The sequence below is a fragment of the Piliocolobus tephrosceles genome, chromosome 19, assembly GCF_002776525.5.
Source record: "Piliocolobus tephrosceles isolate RC106 chromosome 19, ASM277652v3, whole genome shotgun sequence".
NCBI lineage: Eukaryota > Metazoa > Chordata > Mammalia > Primates > Cercopithecidae > Piliocolobus > Piliocolobus tephrosceles.
In genome coordinates, this window is record NC_045452.1 from 23,339,802 (window position 1) to 23,367,649 (window position 27,848).

Sequence of the window (27,848 nt, forward strand, 5' to 3'; positions counted from 1 at the left end):
TCCTGACCTCGTGATCCGCCCGTCTCGGCCTCCCAAAGTGCTGGGATTACAGGCTTGAGCCACCGCGCCCGGCCTTAAAAAGAACTCTTATTGCCCTAATTATAAAACAATCTTTAAAACCCAGAAAATAATAGAAAGTATAAAAGAAGAAAAATAGCATCTCCTATCAGCGCCAGCCCATCAAGGATGGCTGTTCATATGTTCGTATGAGCCCTCTGACGTGCCTACACATGTACATGATATTGCTGTAAAAGGGGTCATAGTACTAATGTGTTCAGTGTCATGGCCAATGACTGCAGCATCTTTCTTCAAATCATGCCAGGTAATGAGCAGCCTGTCCTTTATTGCTGGGTGTTTCAGTTGCTTCCAACTGGTCTCTGTTAAAAAGTCTCTGGCCCAGCCCAGATGGTGAACTCTTTTGGCCAAGTCTGGATAATTTAAGGTCAGGTGGAGACCTCTGCTCACAGTCTCCTCCTGACCCTTAACCCCACCACCCACAATGCACCAGGTCTAATTGGTAGCTGCACCAATTCAAGCTATGAAGATATGGGGCGCTCGGCAGCTGTGGCCAAGCAGGCACTGGCCCATGGCCTCAAGTGCAAGTCCCAGTTCACCATCACTCCAGGTTCCGAGCAGATCCGCGCCACCATTGAGCGGGACGGCTATGTGAGTGCCCATGTCCCCCTGCCTATCTCCCTGACCCCATGCTGAGTAATGCCTCCAGGTGGCACAAGCCCGCAGGCCTGTTGGGCCGGGGCTGGTGCAGGTCCCAGTGGCTGCCCTGGGGTTCCAGTACAGCACTTCATCCTGCAGCCACCAAATCACCCCTTCCCATCAGACTCTCACCTACCCTTGACATTCTGTCTTCCTCTTTCCCTGGCAGGCACAGATCTTGAGGGATCTGGGCGGCATTGTCCTGGCCAATGCTTGTGGCCCCTGCATTGGCCAGTGGGACAGGTAAGAGGCACATCTTTTGACAGGACAGCCCCTTGTGCACAGGGTATGGAGCCCCAGAAGTTGGAGGAGGAATGACTGGGATTGAGAGAAGAGACTCCAGCCAAGGTCTATAGCTCCAGGGACTCTTGCCCATTAGAAACCTCTGGCAGACATGCCTGGAAAGTGGGGCTGGGTGAGGAAGAGCCCTGCAGAGGCACTGGGGGGCCACTTGGCTAAAGCCTGGGCTGGCAGGAGGAAGCCAGCGCGGCCTTACCCTAACGGACACAGCAGAAACTCTGATGGAGCCGTTTGAGAGGAGGCAGTGGCTCCAGGTCAGGAAACTCAGGCCTTGACCGAAGCCTTGCCTCTGCCTTACGTGTGGTTGCAGGCTGGGCCCAGTGATCCTGAGGTTCCTTTCTGCTCTGCATGTGGCCCAGCGAGGAGGCAGCCCTGGCAGGGCATCTCCATTTTCCCTCGGTAGGAGCTAGGCTGGGCTCGCTGCAGGAACCCAGCTTACCTGTTCTCGGCACAGGCCAGGTGACAAGGCCAGATATCCCTAACCCTGTTTCCTCTGACCTGGCAGGAAGGACATCAAGAAGGGGGAGAAGAACACAATCGTCACCTCCTACAACAGGAACTTCACGGGTCGCAACGACGCGAACCCCGAGACCCATGCCTTCGTCACGTCCCCAGAGGTGAGACCGCCCAGTTGCGCACGAGCCTGGGACAGCCTCTGGGGGTTCCTGGCGGGTCAGAGGAGGAGGCAGGAGGAGATGAGGACTGGGGCCAGGGTTGACATCGCAGGGCAGGGGTCATCCAAGTGGAAGCCAGGAGCCACAGGTCTTCCCAGCCCCAGGCGCATGCTTGGTGCTTCCTGCCTGGGGCTCCCTGGGTCGTGGGATTATGAGATACTTATTCAGTGGTTTGTGCTTATAAGCATGGAATTTGGAATCTCCTAGGACTGCCTAGGACACATCCCAGCCCTGCCTCTAACTCGCTGTATGAGCGTGGCCAAGTCACGCTCTGTGTCCCCATAATCCTTGGGATTACCTGGGAAAGTGTGTGGGACATACGCAGTTTCCGACCCCAGGTGGGAGTTCCACAAAAGCGAGGCCTTGCCATCGTTCCCGTGGCCAGAACGAGCCTTGCTCTTGGTGGTATTCGGCCCTGGCCGTGACTGGCACATGGCCAGGCTCTCTTGACTTGGTTGTTTACCTGCGTGTTCTACAAATACTTCCTGCTAAATGGATGGAAGAATGGCCCCTTCCATGTTTTTAGCGTCCTCTGCACTGAGGGGCTTTGCATCACAGCGGCACTTCTGCGCCAGGCCCCTGCTCCCTCCAGGACAGCTGTGAGGACAGGACAGCACTGCCGGCCCGGCCCTGCTGGGATGGGTGAGGCCGCACTGCCCTTGGCTTCCTGAGTCCTCTGCAGTCCCAAGGCCCTGTGGTCCCAAAGATCATCCTGCAGCTCTGGCCTCTGAGGAACACAGGGGTCTGGGGAGAACATGGAAATTTCCTGGTTTCCTGTCTCAGTTTTGGTCTAGGCTTCTGGTGGGTGCAGGAGATAGGAGTGTCGACTGGTGCTGACCAACATACTGGCCACCTCCATTTCAGATTGTCACAGCCCTGGCCATTGCAGGAACCCTCAAGTTCAACCCCGAGACCGACTACCTGACGGGCACGGATGGCAAGAAGTTCAAGCTGGAGGCTCCGGATGCGGATGAGCTTCCCAAAGCGGTGAGCGCCCGCACCCCCTGAGGGCTCTGCTGGTTGCTGTGTGGCCACAGCACTTCCTTCTCAACCTCACAGCACCTCCTGTGCAGGCAGGGAGGGCGCTGCTAGTGAGAAGAGAGCAGCTCTGTTCCCTGGGAATGGAGGTGGGGCCCAGGGAAACTTACCTTCTGAGAGTCCGTCCTTGTGGGAACTGAGGACTCAGCACCCCACACATCCCCATCCCCTGCTGCAGGAGTTTGACCCAGGGCAGGACACCTACCAGCACCCCCCCAAGGACAGCAGCGGGCAGCACGTGGATGTGAGCCCCACCAGCCAGCGCCTGCAGCTCCTGGAGCCTTTTGACAAGTGGGATGGCAAGGACCTGGAGGACCTGCAGATCCTCATCAAGGTCAGCAGCACGGGGATGGCATGACAGTCCCACCCTGCCAGGGCCCCGTCCCCTGAGCATCGGGAAGGGCCATGAACCTGGAGGAAGTGAGCAAACAGGCAAGTCGCAGGTGGGAGATGAAAGGGAGGTTTGGCTGCAGAGCAGAGAGGGCATCACAGTCCAGCGTTCCCCTTCTCTGTGGCCCTGAACTGGGCAGAGCTAGATCTGGCCAGCCTCCATCTGGGGCCCTCAGCCATCCGGCAGCAGCTGATCAGAGCCACCTCCAGCGGGTGTGGGCAGGTGAGTACAGCTTAGGCTGAGCTGGGACGGTGTGTGTGATTGCACAGCAGCCTCCACACCTGGCGTGTCCACACAGGCTCTGGAAGCCACGGATGACTCCCGCCCCCACAGTTGCACACCTGTGGATAGGGGATGGCCTGTGTTTGGCACTAACCAAAAACAAGTCTTTTTGGTGTGGCCAGAGGCCTCCAATCTGTGAGATATTAATTTATGCTGTTTATTAAGGGGTCTCCAGGCACCCATATGACAGAAGAGACTGATCAGTCATCAGCCAGGACCCAGGCAGGTCCCGGGCTTGTGTGTCCGGCATGAGGTCGGTGGCTGATCTTGCAGCCAAGGCCTGAAGGGTGAGCGAACATTGACCTGTCCCCACTTTGGGTGACCTGCCCCAAAAGGGAGACTAAGCAGCCAGAGGCCTTTGAGAGGATGAGTGATGGGCTGGCCGGAGCCCATGTGGCCTGAGGGTGGAAGCGCCAGGACCACAGAACACGTGTCTAAAACCTTGCCTGCCTCTCATTCCTCTGTCACCCGTCCTGGGCCCCAGAGCCTGCTACCTGCCTCTGGAGGGCTTGTCATCCACCCCTCTAGGGCCATGCCATGCCCTGACCTCTGTCCTCTCTACTCACCACCCAAGGTCAAAGGGAAGTGTACCACTGACCACATCTCGGCTGCTGGCCCCTGGCTCAAGTTCCGTGGGCACTTGGACAACATCTCCAACAACCTGCTCATTGGTGCCATCAACATTGAAAATGGCAAGGCCAACTCCGTGCGCAATGCCGTCACTCAGGAGTTTGGCCCCGTCCCTGACACTGCCCGCTACTACAAGGTGGGTCAAAGTTGATGGGGGCGGGCAGTGCCAGTCGCCACTCCTGAAGGGGCCTGGAAGGCAGGTGCAGGGAGGACATTAGGGGAATGGAAACTAGGAAGGAGGCTGGCTGAGCCCAGAGGGGACTGCTGTGGAAGGAAGGAGAGTCCTGCGGCCCCTCCCTGTGGCTGAGAGGGCATCAGGCCCAGGTCCAGTGGTACAGCCGGGTCCCTGCACCAGGAGGAGTTAGTGAGAGCAGCGCTCAGGAGATATCTGGCCCTAGACCAAGACGAGGAAGGGGGCCAGCTCGGGAAGTCAGAGGCCAACAGGCTCACAGAGGGGGCTACATGGGGCCTCGCAATGAGCAGGCGGAGGGGTCTGAGGCCAGTGCCGGGGTCTGAGGTGATTGGCCTTGTTCTGCTTTGAGAAACCAACAGAACAAGTCCTGGCCCAGCCGGGTGAGGGGACTCTGGCACCCCCTGGTGGCTGGATGGAGCAGAAGGTGCTCCCAGGAAGGGGGCGCCTTGAGCTTCACAGATGCATCTTGGGTGGGGCCCCGGAGGCCATCCCTGTCTCACCCCCACCTCCCTCCACACACACCTGCCTCCCTGCCAAGCACCAATGGGTGGGTTCTGTCTTCTGTGCCACTGCAGACAGCCAGGCGCCTCCGTCCCCTCGGGGCCTCGTTTGGGTCTCATTCACCCAGGCTTCACTTGCCCTCAGGCAGCAGGTGAGGAAGGGCCCCTCCAGCCCCTTTACTGGGAGCCTCAGGATGCCCAGGCGCCAGGTGGGTGAGGCCAGGCAGGTGGGGACTGCCTTGTAACCTCACCCCCGCTTGCCTGACAGAAACATGGCATCAGGTGGGTGGTGATCGGAGACGAGAACTACGGCGAGGGCTCGAGCCGGGAACATGCAGCTCTGGAGCCTCGCCACCTTGGGGCCCGGGCCATCATCACCAAGAGCTTCGCCAGGATCCACGGTGAGCTGGAGTCTGCACCCGGGCCATCTTCATCCCATCCCTAGTGACCAAGGTCACTTGCCCTGCCCGTGGCTGAGTTGGGCCTGGTTCTAGGCTCTCTCCACTGCAGCCCACAGGCCCGTCAGCCTCTCACCCCTTCTTAGGCTCACACAAGGCACATCTGACGCTCAGCTTCCTGGCTTCCTGCAGGCCCTGCGTCCAGGCTTGTAGATCTGAGCCGCTGAGATCCAGGGCACGTGCCAGAGGGTTCTTTTTGATCAGGAATGTGCAGCAGGAAGGCCTCACAGACCTCAGCACCAGCGCACACTTGCTTGGGGCGCCCCTCGTGAAAGGGAGCAGACCAGGGCCCTGTAGTCAATGCCCGGGCATTGTCCCAGGCAGCAGGATTAGGGGCAACTCCCAGAGCCCCGGATGGGTTCAGAAAATGAAGCTCTCCAGGCTGGTCAGGCCCCCCGATGACCGAATGCCACCTGCCTTCCAGAGACCAACCTGAAAAAACAGGGCCTGCTGCCCCTGACCTTCGCTGACCCAGCCGACTACAACAAGATTCACCCCGTGGACAAGCTGACCATTCAAGGCCTAAAGGACTTCACCCCTGGCAAGGTTAGGAGGCCGGATCCCCCGAGGGGGTGGGGTGAGGGGCAGCCACCTTGTTTCCCCTCCTGCACTGGCCCCAGGAGGCTCCATTCCAGCTGGAAAGACCCCCAGTTCTCCAGGTGGCCCCACAGAGAAAGGGAAGCGCCTTCCCAGAGTTGGGGGTTGGGGTCAGCCGAGGGCCCTCCTACCTCCTCAGCCTCCCTTTACTCACCAGGACTTGACACTCGGGGGACAGCCCACCCACTGCAGGACCCTCTGGGCCCCAGGAATCCCCTGTAGGTGCCATGTGGGTCTAACCTGGGCCATGAGGCACTGACTGGCCTAGGATTTGGTTTGCCTGCTGACCTCCTAGGTCCCCAGGCAGTGCCCGGCCTCCCTGACCCCCCTGCAGAACCAAGGGCACGCAGTACCCACTTCCACCCACACCCACCTTCTCCTTGCAGCCCCTGAAGTGCATCATCAAGCACCCCAACGGGACCCAGGAGACTATCCTCCTGAACCACACCTTCAACGAGACGCAGATCGAGTGGTTCCGCGCCGGCAGTGCCCTCAACAGAATGAAGGAGCTGCAGCAGTGAGGGCAGTGCCTCCCCGCCCCCCGCCCTGCCCCAGTGCTGGCGTCAAGTTCAGCCCCACGTGCGCCATCAGCGGATCCGATGTATCCAGTCATGGCTTCTTATTCCAAGATGGTGTGACCAGACATGCTTCCTGCTCCCCGCTCAGCCCACGGAGTGACTGTGGTTATGGTGGGGGAGTTCTTAAAATAACTTTTTAGCCCCTGTCTTCCTATTTTTAGTTTGGTTCAGATCTTAAGCAGATCCATGCAACTGTATTTATTTTTGATGACAACACTCCCATCTAAAGTTTTTCTCCTGCCTGATCATTTCATTGGTGGCTGAAGGATTCTAGAGAACCTTTTGTTGTTGCAAGGAAAACAAGAATCCAAAACCAGTGACTGTTCTATGAGTGAGTGGTGTCTGTGCCATTTGTTACCAGCTTCAGGGTCCAGGAAGGGTCTTTTCAGTCAAGGTCAGTGGAGGCCCAACAGCCACAGCCACAGCCACAGCCACAGTTGGATCCATCACTGCGGTGAAGGAGACCTGAGGTGTGGCAGATACATTCTCCCTGTCACCTCCCGCCCCACCCCACCTGCAGAGCAGCCCTGCCCCCCACGTTCCTGTAGCTTCCCTGCTGGGCCAGAATTGAGTCTCCCAGAGACAGGCCTTCACTCTCCATCTTCCCTGGGCACTGATATGCCAGGCGTGGCCTCATGTAGCCCTCTAAACACTGAGGGTGGGCACAATAGCAGATGAGGCTATCTGGAAAGGGAGTGGCATCAGCTGACACCACCAGCCAGCACCTCCACACTCGGGTCCTGTGAGAGCCAAAGAGGCCAGGGCAGGAGGCAGATTCCATGGAGGCCCCATCACCAGGACAAAACTTACTTACTGTAAGGCAAGCATCCTGGTGTCGGCAGAGGGGCAGGAGGAACCCTGCGAAGCCATGCTGCTGAAGAAACGCTGTGGGCCCAGTGCTGGGGTGTCATCAGCAGTCCCGCAAGGTGCTCATGGCAATAGCTGAGATCTGAGGGACAGGTGGTCCCAGGTTTGCTGCTGTCTTGTGTCATGAATTGGGTAGGGGGTACCAGCAAAGCCCAGAGCCTCCACTGTTTTGATCAGGAACTGGTCTCCTACTGGTCTCCTAGAGCTCAGGGGCTACCCCACCTTTTTCCACAAGCTGGTGGGAAGGTGCCTCCCCTTCATGCCCAGTCAATTCCAACTGGCAGCTTCCAGCGCCCAAAGCAGCCACCCCAGGCAAGCCAGCCTTACTCCCTATGTACTTTATGGCTGCACCAGGCTCAGCCAGCCCAGAGGCCAGCCTGGGGCAGCCCAGAGCTCACAGCCCCCACGTGCTGCCACCTGGTGGGGGTTGGGGGAGCCCATCTCTGTGATAAGAGAGGCCATGCTGTCCCAGCGACAGGAACTCAGTGACCTTAGATCATAACACTGGCCATTGAGACAAGGGTGGCCCCTTCCCTTCTGATGCTGCCATTGTTTATTAAATGGCTTTGCTGTCACTGAAAGCAGTGACTTCAGAAGCTCTGGGGAGAGGAGCAGGGCCTAGATGGTGGAGGAGGGGGGCAAGCTGGTGGGCACTCCTGGCCCTGCCCCACTGTCCAGCTCAAGACACATTAGCCTCTGCTGCTGTTAGCATCAGCCTTCTTCATCCCATCCCTAGTGACCAAGGTCACTTGCCCTGCCCGTGGCTGAGTTGGGCCTGGTTCTAGGCTCAGCTTAGCTGCTCTTGTCTTCACACACTGCCATACCACCTTCCTGCAGGCCGGTAGGGTCCACTGTCCAGCCCCAGGGCTAGTTGCTGGTCCACCAGGAGAGAAGGCCCAGGCCTGGCTCACTGATGGATCCCTGCCAGGGATAGAGAAAGAACACGCACATTTCACTAACACGCTGGCTTGAACCAACCTGGACAGGAGGTGAGGGGAGCCCAGCAGGCCCAGCACAGGCAAAGTGGAGGAGGAGCACACGGCAGCCCAGAGGCACTGGAGAGACGGAGCCACAGCAGTGCTGCTGATGGGCACGCGGCATGCAGGGCGCAGATCCCTCTCCAGGGACCCCAGGCCCTGACAGGGTCAGGGACCCTTCCTCACCCTCAGGCCTGCCCTCCAGGGCCACCTAGGTTCTAATTGTGGCAGGAAGGCTGAGCAAACATGAGGCCCATGCTCCAGACACATCCAACAGGGAGCAGCCTTGAGGGCCACTCTTCCCTGGAGCCCTCCATTTTATTTCAGTGTTTTAATGCTGTTCCTACAGGGAGCCCTACCTATTCATTTTTATTTTTATTTTTATTTTTTGAAACGGAGTCTCGCACTGTCACCTGGGCTGGAGTGCAATGGCACGATCTCGGCTCACTGCAACCTCTGCCTCCCGGGTTCATGCCATTCTCCTGCCTCAGCCTCCCGAGAAGGTGGGACTACAGGTGCCTGCCACCCACACCCAGCTAATCTTTGGTATTTTTAGTAGAGATGGGGTTTCACCATGTTAGCCAAGATGGTCTTGATCTCCTGACCTTGTGATCTGCAAGCCTCAGCCTCCCAAAGTGCTGGGATTACAGGCATGCGCCACTGCGCTCAGCAGTCCTGCCCTTAATCTCAGGGCTTTGATCTCTCCCAAGCCCCTTCCTTGATTTCTTTCTCCCTCAAACGCCTCCCTACCTCCCAATTTTTTCTTTTTTCTTTTTTTTTTTTTTTTTTTTGAGATGGAGTCTTGCTCTGTGACCCAGGCTGTAGTGCAGTGGCCGGATCTCAGCTCACTGCAAGCTCCGCCCCCCGGGTTTACGCCATTCTCCTGCCTCAGCCTCCCCAGCAGCTGGGACTACAGGCGCCTGCCACCTCGCCCAGCTCGTTTTTTGTATTTTTTAGTAGAGACGGGGTTTCACCGTGTTAGCCAGGATGGTCTCGATCTCCTGACCTCGTGATCCGCCCGTCTCAGCCTCCCAAAGTGCTGGGATTACAGGCTTGAGCCACCGCGCCCGGCCCCTACCTCCCAATTTTTTAAAGACAGCGTCTCATTCTGTTGCCCAAGCTGTAATGCGGTGGCACAACCTTGAACTCCTGGGCTCAAGGGATCCTCCCACCTCATCCTCCCAAGTAGCTGGGACCACAGGGCACACCACCATGCCCTGCTAATTGTTTTTTGTAGAGACAACCTCTCACTTTGTTAGCCAGGCTGGTCTCAAACTCCTGGCCTCAAGCAATCCTCCCACTTTGGCCTCCCAAAGTGCTGGGGTTACAGACATGAGCCACTGCACCTGGCCTCAAAGGCTCTTTATCACTGGTCGTGTCCAGCATGAACTCTGTCCCCCTTGCAAGCTGACTTGCCCACCCCACCAGCAGCCATGTACCTTTACTGCCTCACAGCCCTGGCCTACAGAAACTCAGGCTCTCCAGGGAGGAGTGACCAGCCAAGGCCCCCCAACAGGATCCCTGACCTGCTGGGGGAGATTCCAGAGCAGAACCCAAAGGACACAGCCTCTAGCCCTGCACTCCGGCTCTCCCGCCTCCATGGTGGCTTCAGCACCATCAGGGCCACTCACCACAAGCGTGTATGGAGCTTCCTTCTTTGGCAGCTCCTCACTGGAAGTGGTGGCATCTGCTGAGCTGGGCCCCGTGGGGGACGTGTCAACAAAGCTCTCGTCCACCACCCGGAAGCGGATCTCCTCGCCGGTGTCCATGTAGAGGTCATGCGCTCCTTCCTCCGTCTCATACTCCCACACCCACACCTGCTCCGCTTCGTCGCTGAGAGGGTCCAGGGTCAAGGCAGCAACCAGATCGTGGGAGGGGCTTCCCTCAGCACCCCCCGACCCCAGGAAAAACCAATCCCAGGGTGAGATCACTGTGGCTGGGAAGTCACAGGAAAAGCAGGTCCCAGCCCCATGTGCAAGGCCTGGGCCAAACAGCGAGGAGCAAGCACTCCTGGATGCCAGGAGCCAGGATGGGGAACACCGGGCCCCCATTCAGACACCACGGCCAGACGCACATGGATCTCAGAGCACCAGAGCAGGAGGGGACGAGACATGGTCCAAGTCCCACCTCTTAAGACCAGAGCAACCTGGGCCTCCTGCCACGGGGCCCCACACACCCTTTTCATCAAAGCCTTGCAACAGGCTGATGGGCACCCAAGGACTTGCCGTTTCCAAGAGGACGCAGTGGGATGGGAGGTCACCTACCCAGTTGGATGACAGCTGGTGAGAGAACCAGCCGGGCTGCGCCAGGTTTTCTAACACATCCTGGAGTCACACACAGACCCAGAGCCATGCGGCCACCCAGCCAGGGCAGCCCCCCTTGGCCCTCCATCGCCCCCAGCAAAGCCCACAGAGGGGAGCCATGGGTTCTCTGGTGGCAGTCCCACTGTTGGGTCCTGCCTCTGTGCCAGGTCCCGTGCTGTGCACCGTGAGTACAGCTGTGACACGTCAGAGTCCTTCCTAGTGAGGAGTCTCAGATTCGTGGATGGCCCCACAGAAACAGACAACCCCAGTACAGCAAGGTGAGGGGTGGGACAGGGACAACGGAGGCCCAGAGGAACACATCTCAGCCCATGACCCGGAACACAGGCAAGGCCTCACGTCCCAGGGACCAGCGTAAGCCTCCAGGGCAAGTGATCTCTAAGATGATTCCTGCAGGGAAAACCTAAGTGAAGTGAACCAGAAATGAATGGTGTCCCCCAGGACACCACAGCTCTAATGGTGTGCAGTGTACAACCCAGACAGCCAAGCCTGACAGCCCCGACAAAGACAGGCACGTGGGCATCACTTCACTCCCTGAATGGGAGGCACAGACAGGCTGCTGCCTCTGGAGCAAAACACAGGCTGGGGGCAGGCACAGAGGCCAGTGGCATCAGGTTACAGGACCCAAAGGCCACCCTAAAGAGTGGGGACTTTCCTTTGGAGAGGCCTGAGCTCCTCTGTGACAAACCACTTTAACCTTGGGAGGATACAACTTGGCTGGCTGCTGCAGTGACTCTGGGGGGATGAGAATGTCATCGAAGAAGCCTAGAGAGACTGGAAGGAAGCAGGTGACGGCCTGAGATGGGGGTTCCCAGTGGACACCAAACATTGCAGGGTCTGATGCTTGACATGCAAGCCCTGCCCTGGCCTGCTCACGAGGTGGATGTCGTTATGGAAAACTAGGCCCCTTCCCCGCCTAATGCCTCTGCCTACACCACCCACACAGCCGAGCAGCCCTGGTCAAAGCCTGGAGCACCTAGTCCCCAAAACCTCTGCACACAACAGTGACCAGTGGGCGCTGAAGACTCCCAGTCACTTCCACCACCTTCAGTGCCCACCCTGAAGCCCTGAGTGATGGCCTGACAGTGAAACCTCACCGCTGATGGAGGTCCTCACGCAACACATGAAAGGGAGGGTGGGGCCGGGCGCGGTGGCTCAAGCCTGTAATCCCAGCACTTTGGGAGGCCGAGACGGGCGGATCACGAGGTCAGGAGATCGAGACCATCCTGGCTAACATAGTGAAACCCCGTCTCTACTAAAAAAACACACACAAAAAAACTAGCCGGGCGAGGTAGTGGGTGCCTGTAGTCCCAGCTACTCGGGAGGCTGAGGCAGGAAAATGGCGTCAACCCGGGAGGTGGAGCTTGCAGTGAGCTGAGATCCGGCCACTGCACTCCAGCCTGGGCCACAGAGCGAGACTCCGTCTCAAAAAAAAAAAGAAAGGGAGGGTGGGCAAGCTTCTCTGACGCCACGGGGAAGGTTCAGCCTCAACACCTGAGCCCTCCCCTGACCATGTGGATGGGCACAGACCTCCTGACCCACACTGTTCCCAAGTCTTGTCTGAGGCATCAGGGCCACTGTTACCATGCACTCCTTCTGGGCTGCAGCCTTTGATCTTCCCAATCAGAATCTCGTCTAGGAATGGATGAAACACCACGTAGCGAAAATGGACTGGAAATGAAGAAAGCCCGTCAGTGACGCTGACTGGGGCCCCAGCACACTCTCATGTCACCCTCAGGTGCCAGCACACCCGGGGGCCTGTGTGGCTGCTCCATGCCACATCCCCCTGCAGGCCCAGACCCTCCCCTTGTCTCCTGCAAGTTCACAGCATGGCCCCACAAGGTGCCAGCAGCAGCTGTCCTAGAACTGGGCACTCCCAAAACTGCTACGTTATTCACACCTGAGCCCAGACTCTGAGCCATCAGTGGCTCCAAAGTCAATTTCAACCTCCCTTCAGGCTCTCCTTCAGCTCCTAAAAAGGGCAGAAGCAACTGGTAAAGAAAGCAGGGTTTAGCTGGGCGCGGTAACTCACGCCTCTAATCCCAGCACTTTGGGAGGCCGAGACGGGCAGATCACGAGGTCAGGAGATCGAGACCATCCTGGCTAACATGGTGAAACCCCGTCTCTACTAAAAAAAAACCATAAAAACTAGCCAGGTGCGGTGGCGGGCGCCTGTAGTCCCAGCTACATGGGAGGCTGAGGCAGGAGAATGGCGTGAACCCGGGAGGCAGAGCTTGCAGTGAGTGGAGAGCGCGCCACTGCACTCCAGCCTGGGCGACAGAGCGAGACTCCATCTCAAAAAAACAAAAAAGAAAGCAGGGTTTGAAGCCGGGCGCGGTGGCTCACGCCTGTAATCCCTGCACTTTGGGAGGCTGAGGCGGGCAGATCATGAGGTCAGGAGATCAAGACCATCCTGGCTAACACAGTGAAACCCCATCTGAACTAAAAATACAAAAAAATTAGCCAGGCGCAGTGGCGGGAGCCTGTGGAGTCCCAGCTACTCGGGAGGCTGAGGCAGGAGAATGGCGAGAATCTGGGAGGTGGAGCTTGCAGTGAGCCAAGATAGCGCCACTGCACTCCAGCCTGGACAACAGAGTGAGACTGCGTCTCAAAAAAAAAAAAAGGATGAGTCTAAAGAACCATCAAGAGGAAGGAAGCTGGGGCGGTGGCTCACACCTGTAATCACAGCACTTTGGGAGGCTGAGGTGGGTGGATTACTTGAAGCCAGGAGTTTGAGACCAGCCTGGCCAACGTGGCAAAACCCAGTCTCTACTAAAAATACAAAAATTAGGCCGGGTGCGGTGGCTCACGCCTGTAATCCCAGCACTTTGGGAGGCTGAGGCGGGCGGATCACGAGGTCAGGAGATCGAGACCATCCTGGCTAACACGGTGAAACCTCGTCTCTACTAAAAATGCAAAAAATTAGCCGGGCGTGGCGGCGGGTGCCTGTAGTCCCAGCTACTTGGGAGGCTGAGGCAGGAGAATGGCATGAACCCGGGAGGCGGAGCTTGCAGTGAGCCAAGATCGCGCCACTGAACTCCAGCCTGGGCGACTGAGTGAGACTCCATCTCAAAAAAAAAAAAAAAAAAAATTATTAGCTAGGCCTGGCATGGTGACTCATGCCTGTAATCCCAGCACTTTGGGAAGCCAAGGCAGGCGGACCACCTGAGGTGAGGAGTTCAGCACTAGCCTGACCAACACGGAGAACATGGAGAAACCCCGTCTCTCTAAAAACACAAAATCAGCTGGGTATGGTGGTGCATGCCTGTAATCCCAGCTACTCGGGAGGATGAGGCAGGAGAAATCACTTGAACCAGGGAGGCCGAGGTTGCAGTGAGCTGAGATCGAACCACTGCACTCTACTTGGGTGACAAAGCGAGACTGTATCTCAAAAAAAAAAAAAAAAAAAAAAAAAGCTGGGCATGGTGGCAGGCACCTGTAATCCCAGCTACTCAGGAGGCTGAGGTACCAGAATTGTTTGAGGAGGCAGAGGCTGCAGTGAGTGACCCTGTCACTGCCTTCAAAAAATTTTTTTAAAAAAGTAGCACAGTGGTTTCCAGGTGCTGGCCGGGTGGGCAATGGGGAATTAGTGTTAAATGTCTAAGGAGCTTCAGTCTGGGATGATGAAAAAGTTTTTTTGTTGTTGTGTTTTTTTGTTGAGACAGAGTTTCACTCTGTCGCCCAGGTTGGAGTGCAGTGGCACCATCATGGCTCACTGTAGCTTCAAACTCCCAGGCTCAAGTGATCCTCGCGTCTCAACCTCTCAAGTAGCTGAAACTAAAGGCACGTGCCATCGTGCCCAACTCATTTTTTGCATTTATTTATTTATTTATTTGAGACGGAGTTTCGCTCTTGTTTCCCAGGCTGGAGTGCAATGGCGCGATCCTGGCTCACTGCAACCTCCGCCTCCCAGGTTCAAGCGATTCTCTGCCTCAGCCTCCTGAGTAGCTGCGATTACCGGTGCCCGCCACCATGCTCAGCTAATTTTTGCATTTTTTTAGAGACAGGGTTTTACCACATTGCCCAGGCTGGTCTCAAACTCCTAGGTTCAAGTGATCAGACTTCCAAAGTGCTGGGATTACCAGCATGAGCCGCCACATCTGCCCTGTGAAAAAGTTCTGGAGGTGGGCCGGGTGCAGTGGTTCACGCCTGTAATCCCAGCACTCTGGGAGGCTGAGGCAGGCAGATCACAAGGTCAGGAGATTGAGACCATCCTGGCTAACACAATGAAACCCCATCTCTACTAAAAATACAAAAAAAAATTAGCTGGGGGTGGTGGCCGGCACCTGTAGTCCCAGCTACTTGGGAGGCTGAGGCAGGAGAATGGCGTGAACCCGGGAGGCAGAGAGGCAGTGAGCCGAGATGGCACCACTGCACTCTAGTCTGGGCGACAGAGCGAGACTCTGTCTCAAAAAAAAAAAAAAAAAAAAAAAAAACAAGAATATGAATGTGCCTAATGCCACTGACCTGTACACTTAAAATGTTTAAATTGGTAAATTTCATGTTATGTATATTTTACAATAGAAAAAAATGAAACAAATGATAAACATGTTAAAAAAGGCAAAAAAAAAAAAAAAAAAAGGCCAGGCGTGGTGGCTCACGCCTATAATCCCAACACTTTGGGACGTCAAGGCAGGCCGATTGCCTGAGGTCAGGAGTTCAAGACTATCCTGGCCAACATGGTGAAACCCCATTTCTACTAAAAATACAAAATTCAGCTAGGCGTGGTGGTGGGCACCTGTAATCTCAGCTACTCAGGAGGCTGAGGCAGGAGAATGGCTTGAACCCGGGAGGCAGAGAGGTTGCAGTGAGCCAAGTTCGTACCACTGTACTCCAGCCTGGGCAACAGAGAAGACTGTGTCTCAAAAAAAAGAAAAGAAAAGAAAAAAAGGTGGGGGGGGTGTCTCTGCACCAACTCTGGCTGAGGAAGCTGCCTGATTTGCAAATCAATAAAATATTTTAAAATGTTAAAAAATAGGCCGGGCGCAGTGGCTCACGCCTGTAATCCCAGCACTTTGGGAGGCTGAGGTGGGCAGATCACGAGGTCAGGAGATCGAGACCATCCTGGCTAACACGGTGATACCCCGTTTCTACTAAAAATGCAAAAAATTAGCCGGGCGTGGCGGCGGGCGCCTGTAGTCCCAACTACTCGGGAGGCTGAGGCAGAAGAATGGCAGGAACCCGGGAGGTGGAGCTTGCAGGGAGCCGAGATCGCGCCACTGCACTCCAGACTGGGCGACTGAGGAAGACTCTGTCTCAAAAAAAAAAAAAAAAAGTTAAAAAATAAATAACTAAAGGTGGCCACAAAGGAGCACTGCTCTGGAGCTGCGAGCAGGGCCCCCGATCAGAATGGGGCAGGCGGGGGCAGCGTACAGCAGGTCCCAGGCTGGGAGGGTGTGGAGAACAGAGGCTGGCACCAAATAACTAGGGGTAGACTTAGCCAATGGGGGTCAGGGTCCCACGCCACAAAGGCCATCATCTGTGAGCACGCCCTACGTGCTGGGCGCTAGACCAAAGTTTCGCTCAGATTTGCTTGTTGACTCCTCACAGATATTTAATGAGGGAGGAAGGTTCTATTACTGTCATTATACTGTGTGCACAGATAGGGAAACCAAGTCTCAGAGAGGTAGAGCAACCGCTCCCAAGGCCCAGGCAAATAAATATTCCTCTGAACAAAGGTGAAGGCACAGCATGACCTGGTGCTGAGCCTTTCCAGCACTGGCTTGGTGACAGCCCTCAGTGAGGCAGCGGGGTTGCAGGAGTGGGAGCAGTGGGAACAGGGCCTGGGGTCAGGCGTCAGCCTCAAAGCACGGCAATTGGTTCCCACAACAAAAATCACAGCTCAACCTGCATGGTGCTCAACAGCAGTTTTATAGCTGCAGGGCTAACCCCATTGTACAGAGGAGGAAACTCAGGCTGAGAGAGGCGGAGGGACCCACCCAAGGTCCCCATCCAGGAGGCCAGAGCCAGAATTAATTCAAATCTAGGTCCTTGTGATCACTCCATGCCTCCCACCTGATTCCCAAGAAAACAGAGACCCAGGACAGATGAGGGTGGGGGCTAATAAAAGTCAGCAGTAGAAATCTTCCAATTGAATAGACAGAATTTCCTCCAACATTTTTTTTTTTTGAGACGGAGTCTCTCTCTGTCACCCAAACTGGAGTGCAGTGGCGTGTTCTTGGCCTCCTGGGTTCAAGCGATTCTCCTGCCTCCACCTCCACCTCCCAGGGAGCTGAGATTACCGGCACACACACCACCATACCTGGCTAATTAGTTTTTTTTTTTGAGACACAGTCTTGCCCTGTCACCCAGCCTGGAGTGCAGTGGCACAATCTCGGTTCACTACAACCTCTGCCTCCCAGGTTCAAGCAAGTCTCCTGCCTCAGCCTCCTGAGTAGCTGGGATTACAGACATATGCCACTACACCCAGCTAATTTTTTTTTTTTTTTTGGAGACGGAGTCTCACTCTGTCACCCAGGCTGGAGTGCAGTGGCCGGATCTCAGTTCACTACAAGCTCCACCTCTCAGGTTCACGCCATTCTCCTGCCTCAGCCTCCCGAGTAGCTGGGAGCGCCCGCCACCACGCCCGGCTAATTTTTTGTAGTTTTTAGTAGAGACAGGGTTTCACCGTGTTAGCCAGGATGGTCTTGATCTCCTGACCTCGTGATCCGCCCATCTCAGCCTCCCAAAGTGCTGGGATTACAGGTTTGAGCCACCGCGCCCGGCCTTTTTTTTGAGATGGAGTCTCATTCTGTCCCCACACTAGAGTGCAGTGGCGCAATCTTGGCCCACGGCAAGCTCTGCCTCCTGGGTTCATGCCATTCTCCTGCCCCAGCCTCCCAAGTAGCTGGAACTACAGGCACCTACCGCCATACCTGGTGTTTGGACGAACGGAGGCAAGATGGTGCACTTCCGGGTTCTTCATCCCCCCCCCCTCCCAACTTTTCTCCCCCACACCTTAGGTTACCAAAAATAAATGTGCAGTTTTGCTCCTACCCTTGCCTGGTCGCTGGTTCTTTTGTGCCCGCTCGGCTGGTCTTAGAAAAAACAAATCAGTTGGTGCCGAAGACCCGGGAGGAGACCCCTCCTCAGGCCTCTAGGGATTGAGGAACCTCCTCCTGCTTCCACACCGCAGACGGACCAGGACCTGAGACCCGCTTCCCTCACTCTCATGGCCTCTCTGGGGTAAGTGCCCTTGTCTCCTCTTTACCTCCCTCGGCCAGAAATCCTGCGCAGGTCCGAGGTCCATTTGGAGCCACCAAGTGGCTCCGGAGAGCTGTTCAGGATGGAGACGTCCGCCTGAAGGTACTCTCCACTTTGGCTCCATGAGCCTCCAGTCTGTCTCTGCTGGTTCCAAAGGACGCTTTGAAGCCAGGCAGAGATCCACTTCCATTTCCATTGTGTCCATTATGTAAGTAAAGAGGAAACAAACGGGAAACCCCCCCAGTCCAAATTTCCAAAGAGCACCCCCTTAGGGTGCCTCCCAGCCAATTTAAAAACCTTACAGCTTGAACAAGACCTTAGGAGGAAGCGCTTAATTTTTTGACCTCAGCAATTTCTGCCAGCGGCTAGGCAAGTGGTCCGAAATTAATTATGTACAAGGCTTTTGGGCCTTAAGCTCTCGTCCCTATACTCCTCCTTCTCTCTACCCCCTCCCTTCCTGCCCAGACTCCTCCTTCCTCCTCCTTATCTACTAGTAATCCACTCGGTCCCATGCCTCCTTCGAGGCCTCCAACTGGCTGTCTTGAGTCTCCTATCTCTGCCCACACCCTCCTACAGTGTTAGCGCCTTTGCGAGAGGTAGCTGGGGCGGAGGGGGTAGTCAGAGTACATGTCCCTTTTTCACTGGCCGATCTTTCCAAAATTGAGAAGCGTTTAGGTGATTTCTCAGCTAATCCTACCATATACATAAAGGAATTTAGACACCTTTGTCAGGCCTATGACTTAACTTGGCATGACCTCCAGGTTATCCTAACCTCTACCCTAAACTGACTGAGGTTCTAACCCAGTATACCTGGTTAGATCCGGCCTCCCCCACAGGGGCCACCATTTTGGCGTCTTATTTCTCAATCAGCTCCTGACATTCGTAAAAAACTTCAAAAGGTAGAGGATGGTCCTCAGACACCAATACAAGACCTAGTTAAATTAGCCCTTAAGGTCTATAACTCCAGAGAGGAGACGGCAGGCTCGCCTTGAACAGAAGGCACAGCTCCTAGCAGCGGCTTTACAGCCCAGTAGTAACCCCAGACCAGAGAGCACACACCCCACAGACTCCAAAGCTACAAAAGGAGCCTGCCTGCTATAAGTGCAGCAAGGCAGGACACTATGCCAACAGGTGTCCGCAAGGTCCCCGAGCCCCAACGCAGCCTTAAGGCATCAGGACATTAGGCCAGTGAATGTCCTAACCCTCGTCCACCAGCAACCCCCCTGCCCTGCTTGCCAGCAGGGAGGAAACTGGAAGTCTGATTGCCCCACCCTGAGAACAGGTGCCGCGCCTCCACATGACCCCCTTTCCCAGGATCCTGGGAGCTCCTTCCAGCTCCTACATCTGGACGATGACAACTGAAGGTGCCGAGACTCGGGGACCCCCATCACCCTCGCCGAGCCGTGGGTAACTCTCCTGGTAGCAGGTAAGACAATTAATTTTTTAATCAACAGCGAGGCTACCTATTCTGTTTTGCCGTCCTTCTCTGGACCTAGACTTCCATCCAATATCTCTGTAGTAGGAGTAAGTGGAAAGCCATCCACTCCACGAAAAACTCCAATCCTTAATTGCTGCCTGGCCAACAACTACTTTGCGCACTCGTTCCTCATTCCCAGCTAAAAAGGGCCCCTACCGAAAGCAATCAGTGGAAATCAGTTTGGCTTTCCCCCACTCGCCTCAAACTTACTAAATTTTCTTAACTATCTCATACTCCCCAACCTTGCCAGGACTATCCTTCTGAGTTTTGCCCATAATCCAACAAATGCTTCCATTCCTCATTCCTATACTAATACTGTGCCTTATTTTATTCTTCATCCGTACATCCAAATACCAACCATGGGCCCTGACCTTAATGACGCCCCTTAACAGCAGGAAGTAGCCAGACAGACCACGGCGCCCCTTTATCACTATTATCAATAAAAGGTTGGACTGTTTGGACGAACGGAGGCAAGATGGTGCACTTCCGGGTTCTTCATCTCCCCCCCCCCCCCCCCCAACTTTTCCTGCGCGCGCAAAAATGCAGCCAGCAACCCTGGAAGGTGCAGATCAACTGGGCATGCGCCAGGTGACGTCAATCCGAAGAGACCAAGATTTACCTGGTCACACCTGCGGAACGCCCCTCGACACGCCCGTGCCCCGCCTATTGCCCTCCCACTCCTAGAAAAGCGGCTCACTCGCCTATTGCCCTCCCACTCCTAGAAAAGCAGCTCATGGCCAGTGAGCCACGCGGCCTTCTCATAGCCCCACTCCTGTCGGGATGTCGGGACTGTGGGAAGTCCGTCCGAGAGCCCCACCGGGGGACTCTGCCGGCCTCCTTTGCCAGAGGCCGACAGACTTCTCCCCCACACCTTAAGTGACCAAAAATAAACTTGCAGTTTTGCTCCTACCCTTGCCTGGTTGCTGGTTCTTTTGCGCCTGCTCTGGGCTGGTCTTAGAAAAACAAATCACCCGGCTAACTTTTTGTATTTTTAGTAGAGTCGGGGTTTTACCATGTTAAGCCAGGATGGTCTCAATCTCTTGACCTCGTGATCTGCCCGCCTCAGCCTCCCAAAGTGCTGGGATTACAGGCCTGGGCCACCGTGCCCAGCCCAATTTTTGTATTTTTAGTAAAGATGGGTTTCACCATGTTGGTCAGGTTGGTCTCAAACTCCTGACCTTGTGATCCGCCCACCTCAGCCTCCCAAAATGCTGGGATTACAGGCGTGAGCCACCACGTCCGGCTTTTGTTTTTAATTTTTAGTAGAGACGAGATTTTGCCATTATGCCAGGCTGGTCTCGAATTCCTGACCTCAGGTGAAACACCTACCTTGGCTTCCCGAAGTGCTGGGATTACAGGCGTGAGCCACCGCACCCGGCCCCAATGTGACTTTTTTCTCCAAGTTTTTCTGGAATTTCTAGTACCTATTACCACTTGTCTCCTGGACAACCAAGGCCCCTGTCCAAATGCGGAGAATAGGCTCAGCTCGGCATCCTTCTCTGTAAACAGAGGCCCTCGTGGTTCTTTTCACACCGCAGTCTTATTTCTCTGCTAACGCAAATGCTGCTAGTCCGCACAAAGACAGCCTGTCTCTTCGGCCTCTCGGCGTAGCATGATAACATCTATGTGAACTAATTAATTCCCTGAATGGCTGGACACAGACACCAGGCAGTCTCACAGCATACTCTGGAATGTTCTGGCATCTCTATGCTGAGAGGCTGACCAGTATGGACTACCGCAGGGCTTATCCATCACAGGCTCATGTGACAACCACCTGGCACCTTGTTAAAACAGTCTTTGGGGCCGGGGGCAGTGGCTCATGCCTACAATCCCAGCACTCTGGGAGGCCGAGGCAGGCGGATCACGAGGTCAGGAGTTCGAGACCAGCCTGATCAACATTGTGAAACCCCGTCTCTGCTAAAAATACAAAAATTAGGCAGGCAGGGTGGTGCATGCCTGTAATTCCAGCTACTCAGGAGGCTGAGGCAGGAGAATCACTTGATGCCAGGAGGTAGAGGTTGCAGTGAGTCAAGATTGCGCCACTGCACTCCAGCCTGGGCAACAGAGCGAGACTCCATCTTAAAAAAAAAAAAAAAAAAAAAAATTGGCTGGGTGCAGTGGCTCACGCCTGTAATCCCAGCACTTAAGGAGGCCAAGGCGGGTGGATCACAAGGTCAGGAGATCAAGACCATCCTGGCTAACACGGTGAAACCCCGTCTCTACTAAAATTACAAAAACTTAGCCGGGCTTGGTGGTGGGTGCCTGTAATCCCAGCTACTCAAGAGGCTGAGGCAGGAGAATGGCGTGAACCCAGGAGGCGGAGGTTGCAGTGAGCCGAGATCGTACCACTGCACTCCAGCCTGGGCAACAGTGCAAGACTCCGTCTCAAAAGGTATTTGGGCCCATCCCCCAAGATTCTGACTCAGGAGGCTTGGGGCAGGCTGAGAACTGTGCTTCTGGGTATCCAAGGGATGGCAGGCTCGGTGCTTGTGCTCTGGGAGCCTGAACCCTCTCAGTGGGCCTCTCACTGTCTCCTACACTGGCTTGGTCCAGACATGAGAATGAAGAATGCCCCTCTCCTGGGCTCACCACCTCCCTTGACTGGTGGTCCCCACTGCTCTCGGCGTGGTCCTCTCTCTACTCCACCCTCCTTCCAGGATCTGGTGATCACCCTCCCATCCTTGGCTGCACAGCCCTTTGCAATGTAACTGCACTTTCTCCTACCCAGAGGTGAAGTCTATTTCTCCATACCCTCACCCTAGCCAATGGGATGGAAGCAGAGGCTTGAGAAGTACTTATGCACTGAACTTTGGAACCTTAAAACCGCCAAGCCCAGCCTGGCCTACTGAAAGATGAGACCATGTGGGGCAGAGATGGGCCAGCCCAGCCCAGGCTCCCAGTAACCAATCTGCCAACCTTCAGAATGTAAGACCATCCTAGATCGTCCAGCCCCAGGCCAGCCAGCTCAGAGGAAAACTATCCAACTGACCCACAGAATAGGGAGGAACAATCCAAGCTGGTAAGTCACTGAGCGCTCGCTAGGTGCCAAGGCTCGGTCCTAAGAGCTTTCATGTATTAACTCCTTAATCCTCACAACAGTCTTGGAATATAAAATCTTTGCTGAACTGCAACTGACAGATGAGGAAGCAGAGGCACAGAGCCATGACATATTCTGCCAGGACACACAGCTATTAAGAGGCAGAGCTCAGCTTTGAATCTCGAGACCACACTCTTACTGAGTCCTACTATCGAAGTCCCCCTCCCCCAGCCAGCCTGCTGATCCCCCTTCCGTCTGCTCTCCACAGACAGTGGGCAGTCCGAGGAATGGACAAGGTGCAGGGCTCAGTAGCAATGAGACTAAAAGGGCACAGACAGAGAGCTATGATGTCAGAGCTGAAGAGGCCTTGAGAACCACCTAGTCCACATCCCAGGCCTCACAGATGAGGAAACAGAGGCCCAGAGAAGATAAGTCTGCTGCTGTCACCGGGTCAATTCCTGGCCAATTCAGGATGAGGCACCAGGTCTCTCAACCTCTAGGACTCCCAGCACCCTCTGGCCATCTCTTTGGCTTTAACCTTTTAAAATTTTTAAATATTTTATGCCGGGCATGGTGGCTCAAGCCTGTAATCCTGGCACTTTGGGAGGCCGAGAAGGGCGGATCACAAGGTCAGGAGATCGAGACCATCCTGGCTAACACGGTGAAACCCCGTCTCTACTAAAAAAATACAAAAAACTAGCCGGGCGAGGTGGCAGGCGCCTGTAGTCCCAGCTACTTGGGAGGCTGAGGCAGGAGAATGGCATAAACCCGGGAGGCAGAGCTTGCAGTGAGCTGAGATCCGGCCACTGCACTACAGCCTGGGCGACACAGCGAGACTCCGTCTCAAAAAAAAATTTTTTTTTAATATTTTATTTATTTATTTAAAGACAGGGTCTTACTATGTTGCCCAGACTGGCCTTGAACTCCGTGGCTCAAGAGATCCTTCCGCCCTCAGCCTTACAGGCACACGCCACTGAACCTGGCTTTGGCTTGAACTTTTGCTACAGAAAACAGAGCCCCAAGAAACCCAATGCCCCAGGGACAGAAGATACCCACCTTTGGTGTGTGAGGCCCCATCCCCAGGGAATACATAGGCATCCTCCAATCTGGTGATATCAAACAGACATATACAGAGTCCCACGTTGTACACGACCTGCATGTATAGAAACACAGACACACAAGTACACATGGACACAGAGTGACCACAGGCCCAGCTCCCAGGCAGTCTGAACTCCTCACAACCGCAAGCAAGTCATGATCATCTCCTTTTTAAGGTGAAAATGAGTTTGCGGAGGAAACCAGGGTAAGGAACTTCAGAACGATGCAGAGATCTGGAAGGAGCAGGGCCTCAGGTGACAAAACAGGTCCAGGTTCCAAGGCCAGCTCTACCACCCACCGTGTGACTGCCAAGAGGGTCACTTCACCTCTCTGAGCCTCAGTCTCCCCATCAGAGAATGGGAAATACCAGGCGGCAGGGTTATAAAATAAAGAGAGAGAACAGATGTGAAGCCCCTAGCCTAGTGCCTGGTTCATGTGCTGAAAACAATCATCACTGAGGATCTTTGTTATTACTAGTGAGGACCAGTGACAGGAATGCTAGCTCCGACATCCCAAAGCCAATGCCAGAGCTCACAGTTTAGTGAGCGTCAGAACCACAGCGTCAGAACCACTGTGCTCACAACATCTCAGACACACAGATGCAGCCACAGGGACTGCAGCTGGCAGAGGGACACATGACCTAGGCCACAAGAATGTGCAGAAATCCCATGCCCCCACCCCACACCATGGTGGTTCAAACAACTGGCTACTCAGTGTCTGCTTATCTGCCACCATGTCATCACCCCCCACTTAGAACTCTTGCAGGAACTGTCCAAGAATTTGCAAGAAGCTCAGAGAACTCAGAGTTGTGGACAAACCTCACCAAGATAAGGCCACAAGATCCATGCCCTTTGTCAGACCATGGATTTCTGTTTGGGCCTCCTCTCAAATGATTCATCTAATCGACTACTATAAGACTTGTCCTGGCCGGGCGCGGTGGCTCAAGCCTGTAATCCCAGCATTTTGGGAGGCCCAGACAGGCAGATCACGAGGTCAGGAGATCGAGACCATCCTGGCTAACACGGTGAAACCCAGTCTCTACTAAAAAATACAAAAAAAAAAAACACTAGCTGGGCGAGGTGGCGGGCGCCTATGGTCCCAGCTACTCGGGAGGCTGAGGCAAGAGAATGGCATCAACCCGGGAGGCGGAGCTTGCAGTGAGCTGAGATCTGGCCACTGTACTCCAGCCTGGGCAACAGAGTGATACTCCGTCTCAAAAAAAAAAAAAAAAAAAAAGACTTGTCCCAACAGGACCTGTACTCCAAAGGGACTACATTCCCTTCTTGGCCTTTCCACCCCTTCTCTCTCCACAAGGTCCGTAGCTCATCCCCCAACAGACCCTCACCTTCAACCTCACAAAGTAACTAGCAGCCATCCACTTAAAGACTCCATGAGTTCCCTTCACCACCTAACAATCTTCAAATCAACCTCACCTCTTCTGAACAGACCTGCCTCATATCTAAAGCCAGCTGAGCTTCCTCTTTCTGGCTCCTTCTCAGTCCATCACCTCCTGATGCTCCACGGATAAAGACCAATACCTCAACTCCAACATCCTACAGGGCCGTGTGGCCTGGCCCCCACCTACCTTTCCAGCCCACCCTCCCCTCTACCCAAGCCACACCAGCCTCTTCCACACCATGGTGGGTGTTATACCCCTTCTTTCTTTTTTTTTTTTAAGCAAAGTTTCACTCTTGTCACGCAGGCTGGAGGGCAATGGCACGATTTCAGTTCACTGCAACCTCCGCCTCCTGGGTTCAAGTGATTCTCCTCCCTCTGCCTCTCAAGTAGCTGGGATTACAGGCGCCTGCCACCATGCCCAGCTATTTTTTGTATTTTTAGTAGAGATGGAGTTTCACCATGTTGGACAAGCTGGTCTCGAACTCCTGACCTCGGGTGATCCACCAGCCTCAGCCTCTCAAAGTGCTGGGATTACAGGTGTGAGCCACTGCGCCCTGCCTGTATTCCTTCTTCACAGAGCCTTTGCACATGCCAGTTCCTGCCTTAGGACTCTTCTCTCCACCCAGTCCCCTCCCACCCCAGAAAGGAATCCTCTGATTGGCTCTACTTCACCATCAGATCTCAGTTCCAACCCCACCTCCTCAACAAAGCTGCAGGTCCCCTCATTCCCGGGGATGGTCCTTTGTTCCCACAGGTGTGTGAACACCTGTCCCTCACAGCATTTACCTCAATTTGTCACCACACGCTCAACTATGGACCCCTCTCATTCATATCTGCTTTTCCCAGCACACTGTAGTTCAGAGACTTGCCTCTGTTTCATTCAACAGACAAATGGCTGGGCGTGGTGCTTCACGCCTGTAATCCCAGCACTATTGGGAGGCTGAGGCAGGCACATCACCTGAGGTCAGGAGTTTGAGACCAGCCTGGCCAACATGGCGAAACCCTGTCTTTACTAAAAGTACAAAAATTAGCCGGGCGTGGTGGCAGGCACCTGTAATCCCAGCTACTCAAGAGGCTGAGGCAGGAGAATAGCTTGAACCCAGGAGGTGGAGGTTGCAGTGAGCCAAGATTGCACTACTGCATCCCAGCCTGGGCGACAAGAGCGGGACTCTGTCTAAAAAAAAAAAAAAAAAAAAAAAAAACCATAAAATTATGGAACATCTACTCGCGCCAGGCTCTGGCTAAATGAGGGGATACTTCAGGGAAGAAGACAGGTAAGTCCATGCTCTCAAGGAGAGGGAAAGGAAAAAGTCTCAGATGGAGAGAGTGAGGTGACACAGAATACCTGGGACGGGAGGACTGCCAGAGAAATGGCAGTGGGAAGACCTCTCAGCTGGCACTAAGGCACACAGGCATGGCGCAGAGATGGCACACAAATACTGGCTGCTAGAATGAAGGGATGAATCTCCTGACAGTTAACTCTGTACTACTAGAACTGTTCGTCTTCACAAAAACAATGCACTGGCCCAGAGCGGTGGCTCACGCTTGTAATCCCAGCACTTTGGGAGGCCGAGGCGAGGAGATCAAGAGATCCAGACCATCCTGGCCACATGGAGAAACCCCATCTCCACTAAAAATACAAAAATTGGCCAGGCACGGTGGCTCACGCCTGTAATCCCAGCACTTTGGGAGGCCGAGGCGGCGGATCACGAGGTCAGGAGATCGAGACCAACCAGGCTAACATGGTGAAACCCCGTCTCTACTAAAAATACAAAAAAATTAGCCGGACGTGGTGGCGGGCCCCTGTAGTCCCAGCTACTCCGGAGGCTGAGGCAGGAGAATGGCGTGAACCCGGGAGGCAGAGCTTGCAGTGAGCCGAGATTGCACCACTGCACTCCAGCCTGGGCGACAGAGCGAGACTCCATCTCAAATAAGTAAGTAAATAATAAAAATAAAAATAAATACAAATACAAACACAAAAGTTAGCTGGGCATGGAGGCGCGCGTCTGTAGTCGTCCTAGCTACTCGGCAGGCTGAGGCAAGAGAATCGCTTGAACCCAGGAGGCAGAGGTTGCAGTGAGCCGAGATCGCACCACTGCACTCCAGCCTGGGCGACAGAGCAAGACTCCGTCTCGGGGAAAGAAAAAGAAAAAAAAAGAAAGAAACAAAACAAAAACAACAAAAAACCAATGCAAGGCTGGAAGGACAGCAACATTTTATCCCCATTTTACAAATGGAAACTGAGGCCCAGAGGGGGTCAGTAACTTGCCTGCAATTGCAAAGTAATTTAGAATTGTACAGTCTGACACTTCCAGTTACAACTCCCTTTTTCAAGCCCATTTTCTTTTGATCCCCTTCAACATCCTGTTTCACGGTGAACAAAAGTTCTGTGACATTAAGCCGCTTGCCCACGGCCAGGGCTTGGCACGACGGAGGCCAGGCCTGCGGCCGGTAGGGGGCGCTGGCTCTCCCGCGCCAAGGCCTGCCCGTGAGCCGTGGGCCTAGTACCTTGTTGGCCAACTTCTTGTTCAGCTCCTCGGCAATGGAGTCGTTGAGCTTCCTCTCAAACTGCCAAGGGGGTATCCGCACCGTGTCCACCATCTCCACCAGGACAAACATCCCGGTCTGCGCTGGGGGCTCTGGGAACGGGAGGGTCAGTCAAGCACCAGGGCCGGGGGCGGGGAGGATCCCCGAGCCCCTTGGTCCCGTCCCGGCCGCTGAGGCCCCCAGGCTGGCGGTGACGCTGCACGGGGCGGTCTCGGGTGCCCGGTCTGGGCCATGCTCCGCTACTACAACGGGAGGAAACCGAGGCCAGAGGGAGGTGCTCCCTGTTCAGAGCTCCGGGTGCACGCCCGCGCCGCGCGACCCCCCCATGCCACGCTCCGCACCCGCGCCACGTGCCGCCGCACGTACCACGCACCACGCACCGCACACAGCCGCTCGGTTTTGCGTGGCTGCGGGCGGGATTCCGAATCCATCGCTTCCGGAAAACCCACCAATAAGAAGCCTCTGTCCGCCCGAGGCGGACAGAGTGTGTGCCCGCGCACTGCGTGGGGCGGAGAGAGGGCGGGGAGGAGGCGGGGCCTCCTCCTTTCACAGGAGCAGAGAGTTTCCC

At 55.1% G+C, this 27,848-nt stretch overlaps 2 protein-coding genes across 6 annotated transcripts in view; one reads left to right on the plus strand and one right to left on the minus strand.

Annotated features, from left to right (window-relative positions):
- Positions 1–6,686, plus strand: part of ACO2 (aconitase 2) — a 63,909-nt gene extending 57,223 nt beyond the window's left edge. Inside the window, exons 10-19 of one of the 2 annotated variants that reach the window (XR_003308274.1) lie at positions 509–666; positions 884–957; positions 1,520–1,631; positions 2,553–2,675; positions 2,905–3,060; positions 3,974–4,165; positions 4,798–4,874; positions 4,991–5,123; positions 5,605–5,726; positions 6,164–6,675. Coding sequence is in view for 1 of the 2 variants with exons in the window: in XM_026451610.1 (XP_026307395.1) it covers positions 509–666; positions 884–957; positions 1,520–1,631; positions 2,553–2,675; positions 2,905–3,060; positions 3,974–4,165; positions 4,991–5,123; positions 5,605–5,726; positions 6,164–6,298 (1,205 nt within the window). In the remaining variant the exon portion in view is untranslated. Of the gene's footprint in view, positions 1–508; positions 667–883; positions 958–1,519; positions 1,632–2,552; positions 2,676–2,904; positions 3,061–3,973; positions 4,166–4,797; positions 4,875–4,990; positions 5,124–5,604; positions 5,727–6,163 lie in introns of both variants that reach the window. The other variant, XM_026451610.1, reaches the window with a different exon arrangement.
- Positions 6,515–27,780, minus strand: POLR3H (RNA polymerase III subunit H). Of its 4 annotated transcripts, none has more exons than XR_003308276.1 (7): positions 27,242–27,676; positions 23,294–23,390; positions 12,105–12,191; positions 11,231–11,294; positions 9,831–10,032; positions 7,170–8,143; positions 6,515–6,804 (listed from the first exon to the last, which is right to left on the minus strand). XR_003308276.1 is itself a non-coding variant. In XM_023221874.2 (7 exons), the coding sequence occupies exons 2-7, from the start codon at positions 27,350–27,352 to the stop codon at positions 8,090–8,092; spliced, it is 615 nt and encodes a 204-aa protein (XP_023077642.1). In that variant the 5' UTR covers positions 27,353–27,372; positions 27,647–27,780; the 3' UTR covers positions 6,515–8,089. The 4 variants fall into 4 exon arrangements, 2 of the variants coding, with proteins under 2 accessions (XP_023077642.1, XP_026307396.1); XR_003308275.1 differs by having other exon boundaries at positions 6,515–6,820; XM_023221874.2 differs by having other exon boundaries at positions 6,515–8,143; positions 27,242–27,372; positions 27,647–27,780.
- Positions 27,781–27,848: the final 68 nt, after the last annotated feature.